At 38.7% G+C, this 17,336-nt stretch overlaps 1 protein-coding gene across 1 annotated transcript in view; it reads left to right on the forward strand.

The window, feature by feature from the left end:
- The window catches only part of LOC127414313 (CUB and sushi domain-containing protein 1-like), a 520,597-nt gene that overhangs the window by 266,397 nt on the left and 236,864 nt on the right, over positions 1–17,336 (forward strand). Inside the window, exons 20-22 of the mRNA XM_051652256.1 lie at positions 783–998; positions 7,496–7,684; positions 16,289–16,458. Coding sequence (XP_051508216.1) covers positions 783–998; positions 7,496–7,684; positions 16,289–16,458 — 575 coding nt within the window. The remainder of the gene's footprint in view (positions 1–782; positions 999–7,495; positions 7,685–16,288; positions 16,459–17,336) is intronic.

The raw sequence follows: 17,336 nt of genomic DNA on the forward strand, positions 1-17,336 counted from the left end.
AGGTACTGAGTGCAACACTAAGTTAACATAGAAGTGTCTTTTGAAATGTCTTTTCTTGTTTGACATTTGATTTGAGAATATAAACTGGCTAAATCTTTTGACTTTATAATTTTACACACGTTTCTAACAGCCAGATATGTTCTTTGCAATAAACAATCACTATAACGGTGCTGAGTGGCTTATATTGATTTGTTGCTCCCTCTTGTGGACATAAGAGAACATCAATTGACAAATCAGATGTCTCGAAGATTTTTAACCCTACCTGGAATAATGTCTTTAAAATTTGAATATAATTAGAAACTTGGAAATATTTAATTGAAAAATTCTAATTTAGTTTCTCAGCCCTGTTGACAGCACTAATGTACAGTACAGTATATGTTACGTTGCACTGTATTATTTGCATGTACCATTGTTTTTGTCCCTGCTGCACACAACAAAGTCAGAACAGGCCTGTGACCCATTTTTGGGTTGTGACCCACCAGTTGAGGACCACTGGTCTTCAGCAGTGAGCGCTTCAAGAAGTGTAGAAACTGATAACAATTTAAGATGCACTGATTTTACCCAAGAGGTTCCTTTCTGTGGCCCTTTTGAAATTACCCTTGATAATGAATTTAAGATACCCTTCACATTTTCTACATTTTGTTACACAGAAGCATGTTGGGTGAATGCGTTTCTGTTTCGATCAGTATTATGTTGCCTGTGAAGTGTTCTCAGTGGGTTGTGAGGGTGAAGCAGAGATTTTGCTGTGACTGACGGCTCTAATCTCATCTGAAACTCCCCAGGAGTTCAGCTTCTCTTCCACACGTTCCACCTGGAAGACTCCCATGATTACTTGCTCATTACCGAGGACGGCAGCTTCACCGAGCCGGTGGCCAGACTCACGGGCTCCGTCCTGCCCCCCTCCATCAAAGCCGGCCTAATCGGCAACTTCAGTGTCCAGCTACGCTTCGTCTCGGACTTCTCCATGTCGTACGAGGGCTTCAATATCACCTTCTCTGGTTGGTCATTGCTCATTCTATTCATTATTATGGTTTGCTTGAAGGCACGGATGCTTATGACAAGACTGCACACATTTAAAGACTCACAGTTTCTTGTTTTCTGTCATGCTGGTTTGCACACTACACAACTCTTCGCAGACTAGGGGTGTCAATTACAAGCTCTCATTCACATATAAGGCCGCAGTTACGATCATAAAATCAAGTCATGCAGATAGCAACACAAGTTTATTTTTGATAATTAACATGGACAAAATACTTTTTGCACTGATTTTCACAGAACGAAAAAAATAATGTGAAATTAAAAAAAAACGGTAAAATAAGAAAGAGTACTTAGATTTTTTTTTTTTTTTGTATCAAAACCTTTTTTTATTTATTTTTAGTTTTTTTATCTTAAGTTCTTTTAACATTTAATTGTGTCAGCAATAGAATTACAGCTAGCAACTATGCTATTTTTGTATATCTATCATGTGGTTTCCTCTAGTGGCAATGTTAATTTCAGATATCTTTACATTTTATTATAAGTAGTGAGAAACTATTTATAAGATAACTTTAATTACTCTTCCGTTTATTGATATCTGAAATAAATTTCAATATATTTAAAAATACTAAATCTAACATGCAACAAATCAACTGTTGGAGCCTGGCCAACCCGATCTCATGAAAATGTATAGGCTAATTCATATGGTCTCGCACGATGTTGCTCGCATGAACTCGTATTACTTTTCGTACGAATTCCCAGATGTCTAATGCAGAAATAAGCGTGAGTTCTGCACATGAGGTGTTAAGGAAACACTTATTAATATTATGCCCTTACCCAAACCCCTTATCTAAAGTTAACCAATCAGTAGAGTGTGTAAACATGATAGGAAACTGTTGTGTGTGACAGAAGCAAGTAATTGTCATGTATTAGATGGAAAGGATGTCCAGCGACGTCACTGGCTGTAGTGAAAGTCTTAGGAATTAAAACGAGTGCAGTCACACGATATACGAATTAGCCAAATTTAGAAAAGTTGTACGAATCCTGACAATTTCACCGAGAGAGTGTGTTGGCATGGCTCTAGCAAAGCTAAGGTCATGGATTTGATTCCAAGGGAACATACAAACAGATAAAATGCATACATTGAATACACTCTAGTTTTGGATAAAAGCATCTGCCAAATGAATTAATGTAAATGTATTATTGATATCAGATATGAATATTTGTACTTGCAACAATGTCATTATTGATATCAAAAATTATAATTTTACTAGTAAGAAGTACATAGCTTTTTTTTTTTTTTTTACACCAAGAATGTACAGGTGCATCTCAATAAATTTGAATGTCGTGGAAAAGTTCATTTATTTCAGTAATTCAACTCAAATTGTGAAACTCGTGTATTAAATAAATTCAATGCACACAGACTGAAGTAGTTTAAGTCTTTGGTTCTTTTAATTGTGATGATTTTGGCTCATATTTAACAAAAACCCACCAATTCACTATCTCAACAAATTAGAATACATCATAAGACCAATAAAAAATCATTTTTAGTGAATTGTTGACCTTCTGGAAAGTATGTTCATTTACTGTATATGTACTCAATACTTGCTAGGGGCTCCTTTTTGCTTTAATTACTGCCTCAATTCGGCGTGGCATAGAGGTGATCAGTTTGTGGCACTGCTGAGGTGGTATGGAAGCCCAGGTTTCTTTGACAGTGGCCTTCAGTTCATCTGCATTTTTTGGTCTCTTGTTTCTCATTTTCCTCTTGACAATACCCCATAGATTCTCTATGGGGTTCAGGTCTGGTCAGTTTGCTGGCCAGTCAAGCACACCAACACCATGGTCATTTAACCAACTTTTGGTGCTTTTGGCAGTGTGGGCAGGTGCCAAATCCTGCTGGAAAATGAAATCAGCATCTTTAAAAAGCTGGTCAGCAGAAGGAAGCATGAAGTGCTCCAAAATTTCTTGGTAAACGGGTGCAGTGACTTTGGTTTTCAAAAAACACAATGGACCAACACCAGCAGATGACATTGCACCCCAAATCATCACAGACTGTGGAAACTTAACACTGGACTTCAAGCAACTTGGGCTATGAGCTTCTCCACCCTTCCTCCAGACTCTAGGACCTTGGTTTCCAAATGAAATACAAAACTTGCTCTCATCTGAAAAGAGGACTTTGGACCACTGGGCAACAGTCCAGTTCTTCTTCTCCTTAGCCCAGGTAAGATGCCTCTGACGTTGTCTGTGGTTCAGAAGTGGCTTAACAAGAGGAATACGACAACTGTAGCCAAATTCCTTGACACATCTGTGTGTGGTGGCTCTTGATGCCTTGACCTCAGCCTCAGTCCATTCCTTGTGAAGTTCACCCAAATTCTTGAATCGATTTTGCTTGATAATCCTCATAAGGCTGCGGTTCTCTCGGTTGGTTGTGCATCTTTTTCTTCCACACTTTTTCCTTCCACTCAACTTTCTGTTAACATGCTTGGATACAGCACTCTGTGAACAGCCAGCTTCTTTGGCAATGAATGTTTGTGGCTTACCCTCCTTATGAAGGGTGTCAATGATTGTCTTCTGGACAACTGTCAGATCAGCAGTCTTCCCCATGATTGTGTAGCCTAGTGAACCAAACTGAGAGACCATTTTGAAGGCCCAGGAAACCTTTGCAGGTGTTTTGAGTTGATTAGCTGATTGGCATGTCACCATATTCTAATTTTTTGAGATAGTGAATTGGTGGGTTTTTGTTAAATGTGAGCCAAAATCATCACAATTAAAAGAACCAAAGACTTAAACTACTTCAGTCTGTGTGCACTGAATTTATTTAATACACGAGTTTCACAATTTGAGTTGAATTACTGAAATAAATGAACTTTTCCACGACATTCTAATTTATTGAGATGCACCTGTATATTCGTGAGTAATTTTTTTTATTTCAAGAATGAACATTTGTACTTGTGAAATCCTACTTACTGATATCAAATATCAGCATTGATTGTAGTAATTCCCTCGCTGATATCAATCTCACTCAGAGTACCAGCGGGTCCTTAAAAAGTCTTAAATTTACTTTTTAAAATTTAAGGCCATAAAATGTCTTAAATTTCTTAAATAAATTACAAGAAGTCCTACATTTCGTTTGCTAAGGTCTTAAAGTTTGGGGCGTGAATAGAGGGGACGCTTAAAACAGCAGAATCTGCGTGAGTCCAAATCGTCTCTCTATCTCTTTCTCTTTCTCTCTCTCTCTCTCTCTCTGTGTCTCTCTCTCACGTGCAGCCAGCATTTAGCCAGCTGACACTTGAGTTTAGTGTGAGCGTGTGCAGGGAAGCGCAAGCAATTTTACTGAACTTACGATGTTACACATGTATAAACCTTCATAAACCTGTTAATCCGAAATGCAAATGCCGTTATTCTGCTTCTCTGTAAGCGAGCGATGCGCTAACACTGATGCTTCTGCTTATAATCGACCAAGCTGTCAATGTTGCAATTCGTAAGTGTATGAGGTTGGAGCGGTCTACTGACGCCTTCAAATCATGGCGCTTCCTTATTTTACATCACCTTTGATAAGAATTGTAAAGCTAACAGAACTACTCAGCTGCAGAGTTACACCTGTTACATCTCTCATCTCCATCTCTCATCCATCTCTATAGAGCTCCATCTGACATATACAGGCATTTGTTGGAATAATATATAAAACAATAATAATATAATTATATAAATATTATAATATTAATATGCATAATATGAAAATATATTATCATATTTAATTTAGTATATACTGTAATCTGTTTTCAATATATGGTTGTGGCCAAAAATATTGGCATCCATGGTAAATATAAGCAAAGAAGTCTGTGAAACATTTTTTTATCCTTTTGATCTTTCATTTAATAATTAAAAAAAAAAACTGAAGTAAAACAATTAAAAGGAAATATCTCATTATTAAATACATATTTTTCTCCAAAACACATTGCCCATAATTATTGACATCCTTTTATTCAATACTTTTTGCAACCACCCTTTGTCAAGATAACAGCTCTGAGTCTTCTCTTATAATGCCTAATGGGGTTGGAGAACACCTGGCAAGGGATCTGAGACCATTCCTCCATACAGAATCTCTCCAGATCCTTCAAATTCAGAGGTCCACATGGTGGACTCTCCTCTTCAGTTCACCCCACAAATTTTCTATGGGGTTCAGGTCAGGGGACTGGAACGGCCATGGCAGAACCTTGATTTTGTGGTCATTGAACCATTTTTGTGTTCATTTTGATGTTTGTCCTGCTGGAAGATCCAACCAGGGCCCATTGTAAGCTTTCTGGCAGAGGCAGTCAGGTTTTGATGTTTTATCTGTTGGTATTTGATGGAGTCTGTGATGCCATGTATCCGAACAAGATGTCTAGGACCTCTGGCAGAAAAACATTTGGCATTCGGTACTTCATCTCTGTGTGTGCCAAACCCATCTCTGGAGTTTGCTGCCAAAAAGCTGACCATAGAACCCAGTCACATTTGAAGTTCCAGTAGTGTCTGGCAAACTGAAGACGCTTGAGTTTGTTGTTGAATGAGAGCAGAGGCTTTTTTTTTTTTTTCTTTCTTTCTTGAAACTCTCCCATACAACTTTTTTTTTAGACTTTCTGACCCCAAGACCCAACTAATTTTGGCAATTCTCTGGCTGTGATCCTTGGAGATTCTTTGGCCACTTGAACCATCTTCCTCACTGTGCGTGGAGACAATATAGACGCACGTCCTTTTCCAGGCCGATTCTTAAGATCTCCAGTTGATTGGAACTTGTTAATTATTGCGCTGATGGTGGAAATGGGTATTTTCAGTGCTTCAGCTATTTTCTTATAGCCACTTCCCATTTTGTGAAGCTCAACAACCTTTTGCCACACATCAGAACTATATTCTTTATTGTAACTCACTGTGATTGATGATTAAGGGAATTTGGCCTGTGTGTTACCTCATATTTATACCCCTGTGAAACAGGAAGTCATGGCTAAACAATTTAATGTTCCTAGTCACCCAGGTGCACTAAAAAAGTAAAATATGAATGGGAATATAAGAATTTCTAAGGGTGCCAATAATTGTGGCCAACGTGTTTTGGAGACAAATATTTATTTATAATGAGATATTTCCTCTCTTTCAATTGTTTTACTTCAATTAAAGCTTAGATTTTTTTTTTTTTTTTAATTAAAGATCAAAAGGATAAACAATGCAGATTTTTTTTTTCACAGCCTTATTTGCACATATTTACCAAGGGTGCCAATATTTTTGGCCAACACTGTACATCATAACTAATTATGCAGCACAGTTCTCTTTCATAATTTAATCTGTTAACATTATCAATACATCTTGTCAACTTTAAAAGGCCATTTTTTAAGGTAACTGACAGGTTTTGACTTTTACTTGAGATATTTCACACAAAAATGAAAATTGTCATCTCTTACTTATTTCAGTGGTTATTGAAAGGAGATATTAGAGAGTTTCAGTCACCATTCACTTTCACTGAATGAAAAAAGATACAGTGACAGTGAATGGTGACTGACACTTAACGTTTCACTTAACATCTCCTTTTTTGTTCCATGGCAGATAAAAATTCATACAGAGCAGTGATGACAGAAATTTCATTTTTAAATAAACTGCTCTTTAACTAAATGTTAAAGTATTTGTTAAAGTTATCTGCCACGAAAAAAAATATATAAATGTTATGCAGCACATGCTAGACCTTATTCACAGCAGCACCATATTTGATTTTTGATGAGAATGACAACGAGGCTGTGGGGGATAGACGTACAGTCTCTTTGATGAGCTGTACTGCAGTTTAAAGTGTTTATGGATCATTCCGCGTACAAAATATTGAAAAATATATATTTTCAAGAGCACTCAGTAGACCAAAAACTCCAGACAACATGAGTTGTGGAAAATCATATGGGATTTTGGAGATTTTTACACATTTATACTGTGTGTGCCATTGAAGAGATAAATCCCTCACTGCCTCGTTTCCATTCTCATTAAAAATGGCGCCTACTGTGAATAAGGTCTATTGATTCACATCTTGCTGGAAAACAATTGACTAAAGAGAAGGGTCACAATATAGGCTACATACTTTAGGCTGCATGCTTTCATAATGAATTCATTTAGAGTTTTAATGTTATATTATTTTATTTAAAAAAAGAAAACACATGAATGCAAAAACATGTCCAGAGACATCCAAGTAGCCTCAGTGGTTTTGTATGTACCTGCTAATTAAATATTTAATGTTTTTATTATTATTATTATTGCGAAAGTGGTCTTACATTTTTATTTTATTTGGCCTTAAAATGTCTTAAAAAGTCTTAAATTCCATTCCTTCGAAACTGCAGATACAGTTTGAGTCATACAAAATATTTTAGTTTCTTTTCTTTTTTTCCAATTATGTTTTTTAATTGTATTTCAGTTAACAAAAATAATGTTTTTTTTTTTTTTTCATTAGCGATAACACTGATTTCCACACCATAACATGTTCTCCATCTAACACTACGACTTCATATGACAGAGTACAGCCTGGAGCCGTGCGAGGACCCAGGAGTGCCCGCTTACAGCAGGAGAGTGGGCTTCCAGTTCGGGGTACGCGACTCCCTGGTATTTTCCTGTTTCGCAGGCTACCGTCTGGAGGGCGAGAGTAAGATCACTTGCTTGGGCGGAGGGCGGAGGGTGTGGAGTGCCCCCCTGCCCAGGTGTGTAGGTAGGTGGATGCATTATTTAATTTATTATTCTCAAACATGGAGTACATTGTTTTATGTGACAGAGGCCCATGACCAGGTTTTTTGTCTTGTTTTCCACTAAAAATGTGTAAACATCAAATAAAGCAAGAGACTATTTCTATAAGTTCATTATTCTTACCCCATTGGCAAACAAATATATATATATATATATATATATATATATATTTTTTTTTTTCCTTTCTTTTTCTCTTGATTTTATGCTTAAAACAAGAAACAACTATTTGCCAGTGATGTTAGAAAAATGAACTTAATTAAAGATGTATTCTGTGAAAACAAGTCTTATCTTACACAATTTTGCTTCTCAAGTCCGGATGTTTTGATAATTTTACTTGAAAACCAGTGTACAGTTTGGTTGTAATAAATCCTATAAATAAATAATGTAATAAATAAAGTTAAGATATTAAAATATGTTACCAAAAGATGTAGGCATTTCTGTTAAATAGTTAGGACTGTTTATTTGGGGGTGGGGCAATACAGTTATTTTATTAAGTAAAATAATTGTTAATAGAATCGTTAAGGAATCAGAATCAGAGCAGAAATTACAACATTACAATTCCTATCCCTAATAAACACTTAAATTGATTTAGAAAATGTTGAAATCCTCATGCATGGTAAAATGTGTTTGGCAGCATTGGAACAGTTACTAATTCGAGATTAATTGGGCCAATTTATTTTTATATTTTCTTGTCTTTTAAGAATTTTTAAGATAAAGCAGGGGCTAGAAATAACAATAATAATAAAAAAAAATCTTAATATAATACAGTACTTCCTTGGTCTCTAGCTTAGAGTAAAATAAAGAAATAAATAACAAACCAAAAAAATAAGTTAAAAAAAGAAAGTAGAGTACAAAAATTACTATTTAAATTCTTAAATATACATGCAGTGCAGATTTCAGCAATTTGGTCCTCAGTTTAGAGTGCATTAAATCTGTGATTTCCAAGAGTCTGTTGATGTTTACATAAATATCAGGCTAATTTGGCAATTAAATGTCCCATAAAATGGAGGCAGAAACCAGGGTGAAATTTCAGCCAGTGCATATTATTAGAAATCTGGTCTCTTCTTTGGCCCCGAAATTAGCCCATTGCGAAAGCCTCAAATGCATTATTTAAATGCTTAGACTGTTCCACCATCTTATTAATTTTTTATTTATAATAAAACTTGACACAGTGAATTTCAGTACTGTAGGCTTTCAGAGAGGTACCCTGCCATCATAGAGCTGAAAATTACCAGAATGCTAATTCTTTTCCTGTTGAGGTGGTTAAGTAGTTAAGGTCATGGATATTTGTGGACAGCATTAAAAAAGCTGACAAAATAATTGGTTGTAATTGCACAGTCCTCCTGTCGGAGCAGGTTTTAATGGTGGTTAATTGCTGCGATGTAATAAGAGTGTTTGAGTGTCTTTAATTGGTCTGGTGAACACAACAAACATTAGCCTCAAGAGTTTAGGATTATATTAGCTACATAAAATTGATAAAGGGTTGATGGGGAAATTATCATTCAAATAAATTATATCCAGTTTTTTTAGACCTCTACCAGGGTTTTCCAAACAAAAGGGATCACTAGAAATCTCATATCTCATATATAGGTATTAGGGCTGCAACGGTACATGTATCCATGCCGAACCGAATGGATACAGGGCCTTTGGTATGGTACATGCAGTCACATGAATGATTACATGTATTAGCGTGCGTGAAACCAATATCAAAACAACATATCAAAAATCAGCCACAACATTAAAACCACCTTCCTGATATTGTGTAGGTCCCCATTGTGCCGCCAAAACAGTGCCAACCCGCATCTCGGAATAGCAATATGAGATGATATTCTTCTCACCACAATTGTACAGAGTGGTTATCTGAGTTACAGTAGACTTTGTCAGTTCGAACTAGTCTGGCCTTTCTCTGTTGACCTCTCTCATCAACAAGGCGTTTCCATCAGCAGAACTACCGCTCACTGGATGTTTTTTGTTTTTGCCACCATTCTGAGTAAATTCTAAAGACTGTTGCACCTGAAAATCCTAGGAGATCAGCAGTTACAGAAATACACAAACCAGCCTGTCTGACACCAACAATCATCCATGTGATTATCTAATCAGCCAATCGTGTGGCAGCAGTGCATAAAATCATGCAGATACGCGTCAGGAGCTTCAGTTAATGTTCACATCAACCATCAGAATGGGGAAAAAATATGATCTTGGTGATTTGGACCATTGCATGATTGTTGGTGCCAGACGGGCTGGTTTGAGTATTTCTGTAACTGCTGATCTCCTGGGATTTTCACACAAAACACTCTAGAAGTCTCTAGAATTTCTCCGAATGGTGCCAAAAACAAAACACATCCAGTGAGTGGTAGTTCTGCTGATGGAAACGCCTTGTTGATGAGAGATATCAACAGAGAATGGCCAGACTGGTTTGAACTGACAAAGTCTACTGTAACTCAGGTAACCGCTCTATACAATTGTGGTGAGAAGAACAGCATCTCAGATTGCTATTCTGAGATGTCGGTTGGTGCTGTTTTAGCGGCACGAGGGGGACCTACACAATATTAGGCAGGTGGTTTTAATGTTGTGGCTGATCGGTGTATAATGAAAAACACAAACCGTGTAGAACTAAAATGAAAAAAGATTGCTGAGCAACACAGGACCGCACGGAACCAATACTTAACAGAACAGAGCACCACACATTACACTAGAAACTGCGGCTCAGATAAAGGCATGTGAAATTTATACTAGCTAGCTCGCTATTTTTCCCAACTGTGATGGAACTAAACAAATTATAAATAAACTCAGCAAAAAAAGAAACGTCCCTTTTTCAGGACACTGTATTTTAAAGATAATTTTGTAAAAATCAGAATAACTTTACAGATCTTTATTGTAAGTGGTTTAAACAATGTTTTCCATGCTTGTTCAGTGAACCATAAACAATTAATGAACATGCACCTGTGGAATGGTCATTAAGACACTAACAGCTTACAGACGGTAGGCAATTAAGGTCACAGTCATAAAAACTTAGGATACTAAAGAGACCTTTCTACTGACTCTGAAAAACACCAAAAGAAAGATGCCTAGGGTCCCTGCTCATCTGCGTGAATGTGCCTTAGGCATGCTGCATGGAGGCATGAGGACTGCAGATGTGGCCAGGGCAATAAATTGCAATGTCCGTACTGTGAGACACCTAAGACAGCGCTACAGGGAGACAGGACGGACAGCTGATCATCCTTGCATTGGCAGACCACGTGTAGCAACACCTGCACAGGATCGGCACATCCGAATATCACACCTGTGGGACAGGTACAGGATGGCAACAACAACTGCCCGAGTTACATCAGGAATGCACAATCCCTCCATCAGTGCTCAGACTGTCCGCAATAGGCTGAGAGAGGCTGGACTGAGAGCTTGTAGGCCTCATGTAAGGCGGGTATTTACCAGACGTCACTGGCAACAACATCGCCTTTGGGCTCAAACTCACCTTTGCTGGACCAGACAGGACTGGCAAAAAGTGCTCTTCACTGACGAGTCACGGTTTTGTCTCACCAGGGGTGATGGTTGGACTCGTATTTATCATCAAAGGAATGAGCGTTTCAGCAAGGCCTGTACTCTGGAGTTTGATCGATTTGGAGTTGGAGGATCCGTCATGGTCTGGGGCGGTGTGTCACAGCATCATCGGACTGAGCTTGTTGTCATTGCAGGCAATCTCAACGCTGTGCGTTACAGTGAAGACATACTCCTCCCTCATGTGGTACCCTTCCTGCAGGCTCATCCTGACATGACCCTCCAGCATGACAATGCCACCAGCTATACTGCTCATTCTGTGCGTGGTTTCCTGCAAGACAGGATTGTCAGTGTTCTGCCATGGCCAGTGAAGAGCCCGAATCTCAATCTCTTTGAGCATGTCTGGGACCTGTTGGATCATAGGGTGAGAGCTAGGGCCATTCCCCTCAGAAATGTCTGGGAACTTGCAAGTGCCTTGGTGGAAGAGTGGGGTAACATCTCACAGCAAGAACTGGCAAATCTGGTGCAGTCCACGAGGAGGAGATGCACTGCAGTACTTAATGCAGCTGGTGGCCACACCAGATACTGACTGTGACTTTGTTAATTCTGATCCCCCCCCCCCCTTTGTTCAGGTACACATTATTCAATTTCTGTTAGTCACATGTCTGTGAAACTTTGTTTATGTCTTAGTTGTTGAATCTTATGTTCATACAAATATTTACACATTAAGTTTGCTGAAAATAAAAGCAGTTGAAAAGCAGTGCGCTACCCGCTGGCTTTCGCTTTCGCTGTTGCGCACTGTCTCCGTGTTACAATCACGTCTCTCGCTGACCACTTTTGGATGTGCTCTATAATAGGGAACAGCCTTTTTGTGCCCCTTCAGTCCGGATGGCTCACAATAAGAATTGTTGCCCATCAGCCACTGTGTTTTCAAAATAAATAATTTAAAGAAATATCCTTTGTTTTCCCGGCTGTACCGAAACCGTACTAAACCGTTACCACAAAACCGAGGTATGTACCGAAAAGTGAATTTTGTTTACTGTTGCAGCCATAATAGGTATAAAGCCTTAATAATAATTATTAGTCACAATTAATTTACTCAGCACACCATGTTTCAGACAAAATAATATGTTGGGGTTCAGCAGTTTGTGTGGGTGACAACATATATTCATGTACAACGGAGTCAAAAATATGAGAGCACTAGTGAAGATACCTCTTTTATAACTTAATAGAATTTCTTTCATTACAAATTGTATTATTGGCATAACAGTTTCAATGAATTTGAATGAAAAACAAACAAACAGACAAAAACAAAACAATGAAATTCAGAATTTCTTAGTATTCAGTACTGTATGTCCCCCATATGCCATATGTCAATGTTTCTAGGTCAGGCTGGTGGTCAGGATGCTTAAACAAACTTCTATAAGTACAGTTTCATAAATAACTTATAATTTTAACATAGTATTTGCTTACAAAGCCAGTACTGAAGAAAGTATTTGAACTAGGGCTGTCAATCAATTCAAATTTTTACTTTCATGAAATGCCGAATAATTAATCGAATTAATCCCAATTAATCGCATATATAAATATTTGCGGAGAAAGCCCCTCAAATAACAATAATTTGATATATAATGTTCAAATAATTGTAAGTATACAGTATATAGTAATATTTAAATAATAGTAAATATAATATATGTTATAAAAATAATAATTCAGATAATCAGAATGCATTACCTGAATCATACATTATTGTAGCAGACGAGTAAAGCATTGATTAGGCTTCAGGAGTGCTTCGGTTGAGTTAACATGTAACAGTTCGGTTGAGTCATAAACAGCATTTTTAGGTTGCTGTGTCAATTTCAACATAGTTTGAAACTGAGAAAAACACTCGATATTCCTGCATTCGGAATTGTGCTCCATCCAACTGTGTTTGAATGTGTTCTCATCTTCTTGCGCTGTCTCTAGTGTCAAGTTTGGTTTGTTCTCTGCACAGTTGCACATTGCCTATACAGCTGGAGTTTTGCTTACTGCCCCTTGCTGAAAACAGGTGGTATTTCATGCACGAATTGCTCTGATGGTAGGATTATTCCATATTATGACATCATTGTGTTATTTTAACACACATTTTTTACGTAATAAACACACTAAATTAACAAGTTCAATTGACAGCCCTATTTTGAGCATCAAAAAAAAAATAACACTACAATAGGCCTATACAGCTTCACTTACAATTACTCATCTCAGTAGCTCTTCTCTGAGGAACCAATACATTTTCTCCAGAAGTTTGTGTAACAGGAGGCCATTCATTGCTAGAGAGTTCTACTTTAAGTTGCTGAGCCCAAGGTCTTGATGTAACGTTGCTGCTGCTGGCAATGACAAAGACGATGATGTAGGAACCCAGGTGCAGTTTATTTACAGTAGTGAAATCCAAAAAACCCGTAAATCCACACGTAAACAAAACATGAACTTGACTTGACTTGACATAAACTAGACTTTACATGGCATGAAATATCCAACAAAGTTACAGTCACAACACCTGACAAACAACAATGGAAAACATGAGGGCTTAAATACATGGACATGGGAGAACATAAACCAGTGAACAAACAGAACTCTAAACAAGATAATCAAACAATGAACCAATGAAAACAAGACACATGAACATGGAGGGAAAACAGGACATCACATGACAAGGAACACATGACATGAAACAGGAACTAAACTTTTCAAAATAAAAGACATTAAAAACATGAATCAACAAAATACACATGACATATCCCCCCACTAAGGGGTGGCTCCCGATGCCCCAACACATGAACAAAGACATAAAACATGAATCAACCCAAAGTTCTGTAGGTAGCTGGGGTGGCGGGGGGTGTAGGGGCTTGAAGCGAGGCTTGAGTGGCGGAGATGTGGAAAGCGGAGCTGTGAGAGACTTGAAGGGCAACACCATGGAACTTGGTGTCTGGAGAGTAGCCGAATACTCTAAGGGCCAGGGTGGAGCCGGAGTCAGGGAGGACCAAGGCGGCGCTGGAGGCTCGGAGGAGCAAGGTGGAGCTGGGGGATCGGAAGACTGAGGCGGAGCCGGTGGGACTGAGGACCAAGGCGGAGCCGTAGGGAAGGATGTCCCCGGTGGAGCTGATGGATCGGAGGGACGAGGCACAGGCAGAGGATCGGAGAGCCAAGGCAGAGCCAGGTGACCGACAGACCAAGGAGGAGCCGGAGGGACAAGGGACCCCGGCAAAGCCGACAGGCTGAAGGACCGCAGTGGAACCGAGGGAACGCAGAGCTGAGGCAATGTCGAGGGACCGACAGGCCAAGGCAGAGTCCAGGGCTCGGAGGATCCAGGCGGGGTCGGAGGGTTGAAAGTTCCCCTTGCCTGCTCAGGAGAACTAAGGGTGGGTACAAGGGCGGGAACCATCTCCAGGTCCAACGGCTCAGATGTGGCCATGACATGGCGTGGAACAGACTAAGGTGTGGCAGTGATGTGGCACGCTTGGCGGCCATGTCGTGGACCTCTGGCTCGGCGGCCATGTCATGGGACTCCGGCTCGGCATCCACCTCCCCCACAGTGAACGTAGAACCAATAATCTGCAGGGCGAGGTCGATATATTGAGCCAGGCTGTGGGTACTCTGACTGCCTGGCATCAGAGAAGAGATGGGCTCATCATCAAGTCCAAATTGGAAACAGCCCTTGAGGGCCACCTCATTAAAGTCCACCCGGCAGGCCAGATCGCAGAAATCCTCTATATAATCCTCCAGGGGGTGGACTCCCCTGACATAGGCGAAGAAGCCGAACTGCTGGGTTCATTATGGGCTGTCAGGTATTCTGTAACATTGCTGCTGCTGGCAATGACAAAGACGATGATGTAGGAACCCAGATGCAGTTTATTTACAGTAGTGAAATCCAAAAAAACCCGTAAATCCACACGTGAACAAAACATGAATATGAACATGAACTTGACATGACTTGACTTAAACTAGACTTAAACTAGACTTGATTTGACTTGACTTGACTTAAACTAGACTTGACATGGCATGAACTATCCAACAAAGTTACAATCACAGTACCTGACAAACAACAATGGAAAACATGAGGGCTTAAATACATGGATATGGGAGAACATAAACCAATGAACAAACAGAACTCTAAACAAGATAATCAAACAATGAACCAATGAAAACAAGACACATGAACATGGAGGGAAACTTGACACTTGAAGCAGCATCTGCTTCTACACTTACAGAGTTATATGCAGAATATTAAATACAAGGACATCTGATACTAACACAGCCGTGAGCCTTTGTGATCAACACCTAACAATGCAGAAAGACCTCCATAAATTAGTATTCTTCTGAAGTGGTTGTTGCAGTGATTCATCAAATTGACAAAGGCTCATATTCCAACCTGATTGGCCCTATCAGCAGGAAATAGAGCAGCAGATGTCAGGCCACTTCAGGCTTTGAGGGACACCAACTTATTTGTGACCTACTACTTTTTTTTCAAGCCACAGAAGCCACGGGACATTTTTTGTTTCAGAATGACAAAATCCTTCTGAGAAATGATATGCTGAGTTTGGAAAAACATGACTGGAAAGCCCAACATCTTTAGGATGAATATGAACACCGATGTACTTGGCCATATACTGTATTCTTGTTTTTGACATAAGTAAACGTATGGACTAGAGCTATAAAATCACATAGATAAGATAATTTGTTCTTTGGTCTGGGAATTTAATGAGAAATTGTTGAGTTTATTTTAAGAGCTCTCAATTTTGATTGCAGAGTTTAGTATCTTGGCAATCTGAGCACAGTTTGGACATTGTTGAGTTGACTGAAGTGTTTTAAAAACTAGAGGAGACACATATGAGATATATGGGGTAATTTTCTCAAGAGAAAAACAAAATGTGAAGCAGAAGTCTCCATGTGCTCTTTATTCAATCTCAATGCTGTCTATATGGATAGATGAAATATTAAAGAGATCTCATTCATGATTTTTCTTTACTTTAAGTTTTCACTGTTTTCTTGCTCTTCTACGGTTCTTTCCCAATTCCTTCCTCCTGGGTTTGTCTAGCCGAGTGTGGAGCCACCTCTGTGGGCAGTCAGGGTGTACTACTGTCACCCAATTACCCGGCTAATTATGACAACAACCACGAGTGCATCTACCACATTGAGACGGATAGAGGCAAGGGAATCCAGATCACAGCCACCACATTCCAGCTTCATGAAGGAGATTTCCTCAAGGTATGACCTATTTCTTCATCTTCGGGATTTATCTTAAAGGCTTATTTATGATCAGAGCTTGTTGTTCTCTGTTGTCCATAAGTATGTGTAGAAATGCTGTGCACACAGAAATGCTGTCTGCTTGCACTCTAGTAGTCAGGCACGCGATCAACAGAGCAAAAAGCATTGACACTTAACGTGGATGTTTACATGGATTTATACAGTAGACACAGAAATGTTGCAGCACTGCTATAAAAATGTATTCTTATAAACCGAGGCCATAAGAGACCATAGTTACATAATCACTCTGAAAATGACCATCACCATGACACAGACAAGCCCACGTTATCATAATCACCAAAACATACTGCAACAAGATTTCTTAAGTTGGAGCTTCATTTCTAAACTTGAAATATCCACTTGTCTTGGTGTAAAATGAAGGCATTGCGTGATGAAAAAGTGTTTGTTTTGAGAGCTTGCTGCTGCAGTGATGAACTCGACTCAAGTTACACAGTTCCGCTGTCTTAAAAGTCCCATTTAAAAATATCTCAATAAATTACGCATGTTTTAGCTCTTATTGAATTAAAACCAGTAATGTAGTGACAGGAACATCGCCCATTGTAACAAAGTAAAAGTATTTTTTATTTTATTTTTTTCATTCGAAATTTACTTAAGATTAAAAAGTACCCACCATTAAACATACTCAAAAGTATTTCTTTCTTTCTTTCTTTCTTTCTTTTTTCAAAAACAGTTACTCAAGTAAATGTAACAGAGTAAATGTAGCACGTTACTACCCACCTCTGCTTGTATGCAGAATGTTTATTGGCAGTAATTTCCAAGCTGTAATTTTGCTAAATTACAATAATAAAATATTATTTAATTGTGTGTAGGTGTGTCCC

Source organism: Myxocyprinus asiaticus, chromosome 23 (genome assembly GCF_019703515.2).
Source record: "Myxocyprinus asiaticus isolate MX2 ecotype Aquarium Trade chromosome 23, UBuf_Myxa_2, whole genome shotgun sequence".
NCBI classification, from domain to species: Eukaryota; Metazoa; Chordata; class Actinopteri; order Cypriniformes; family Catostomidae; genus Myxocyprinus; species Myxocyprinus asiaticus.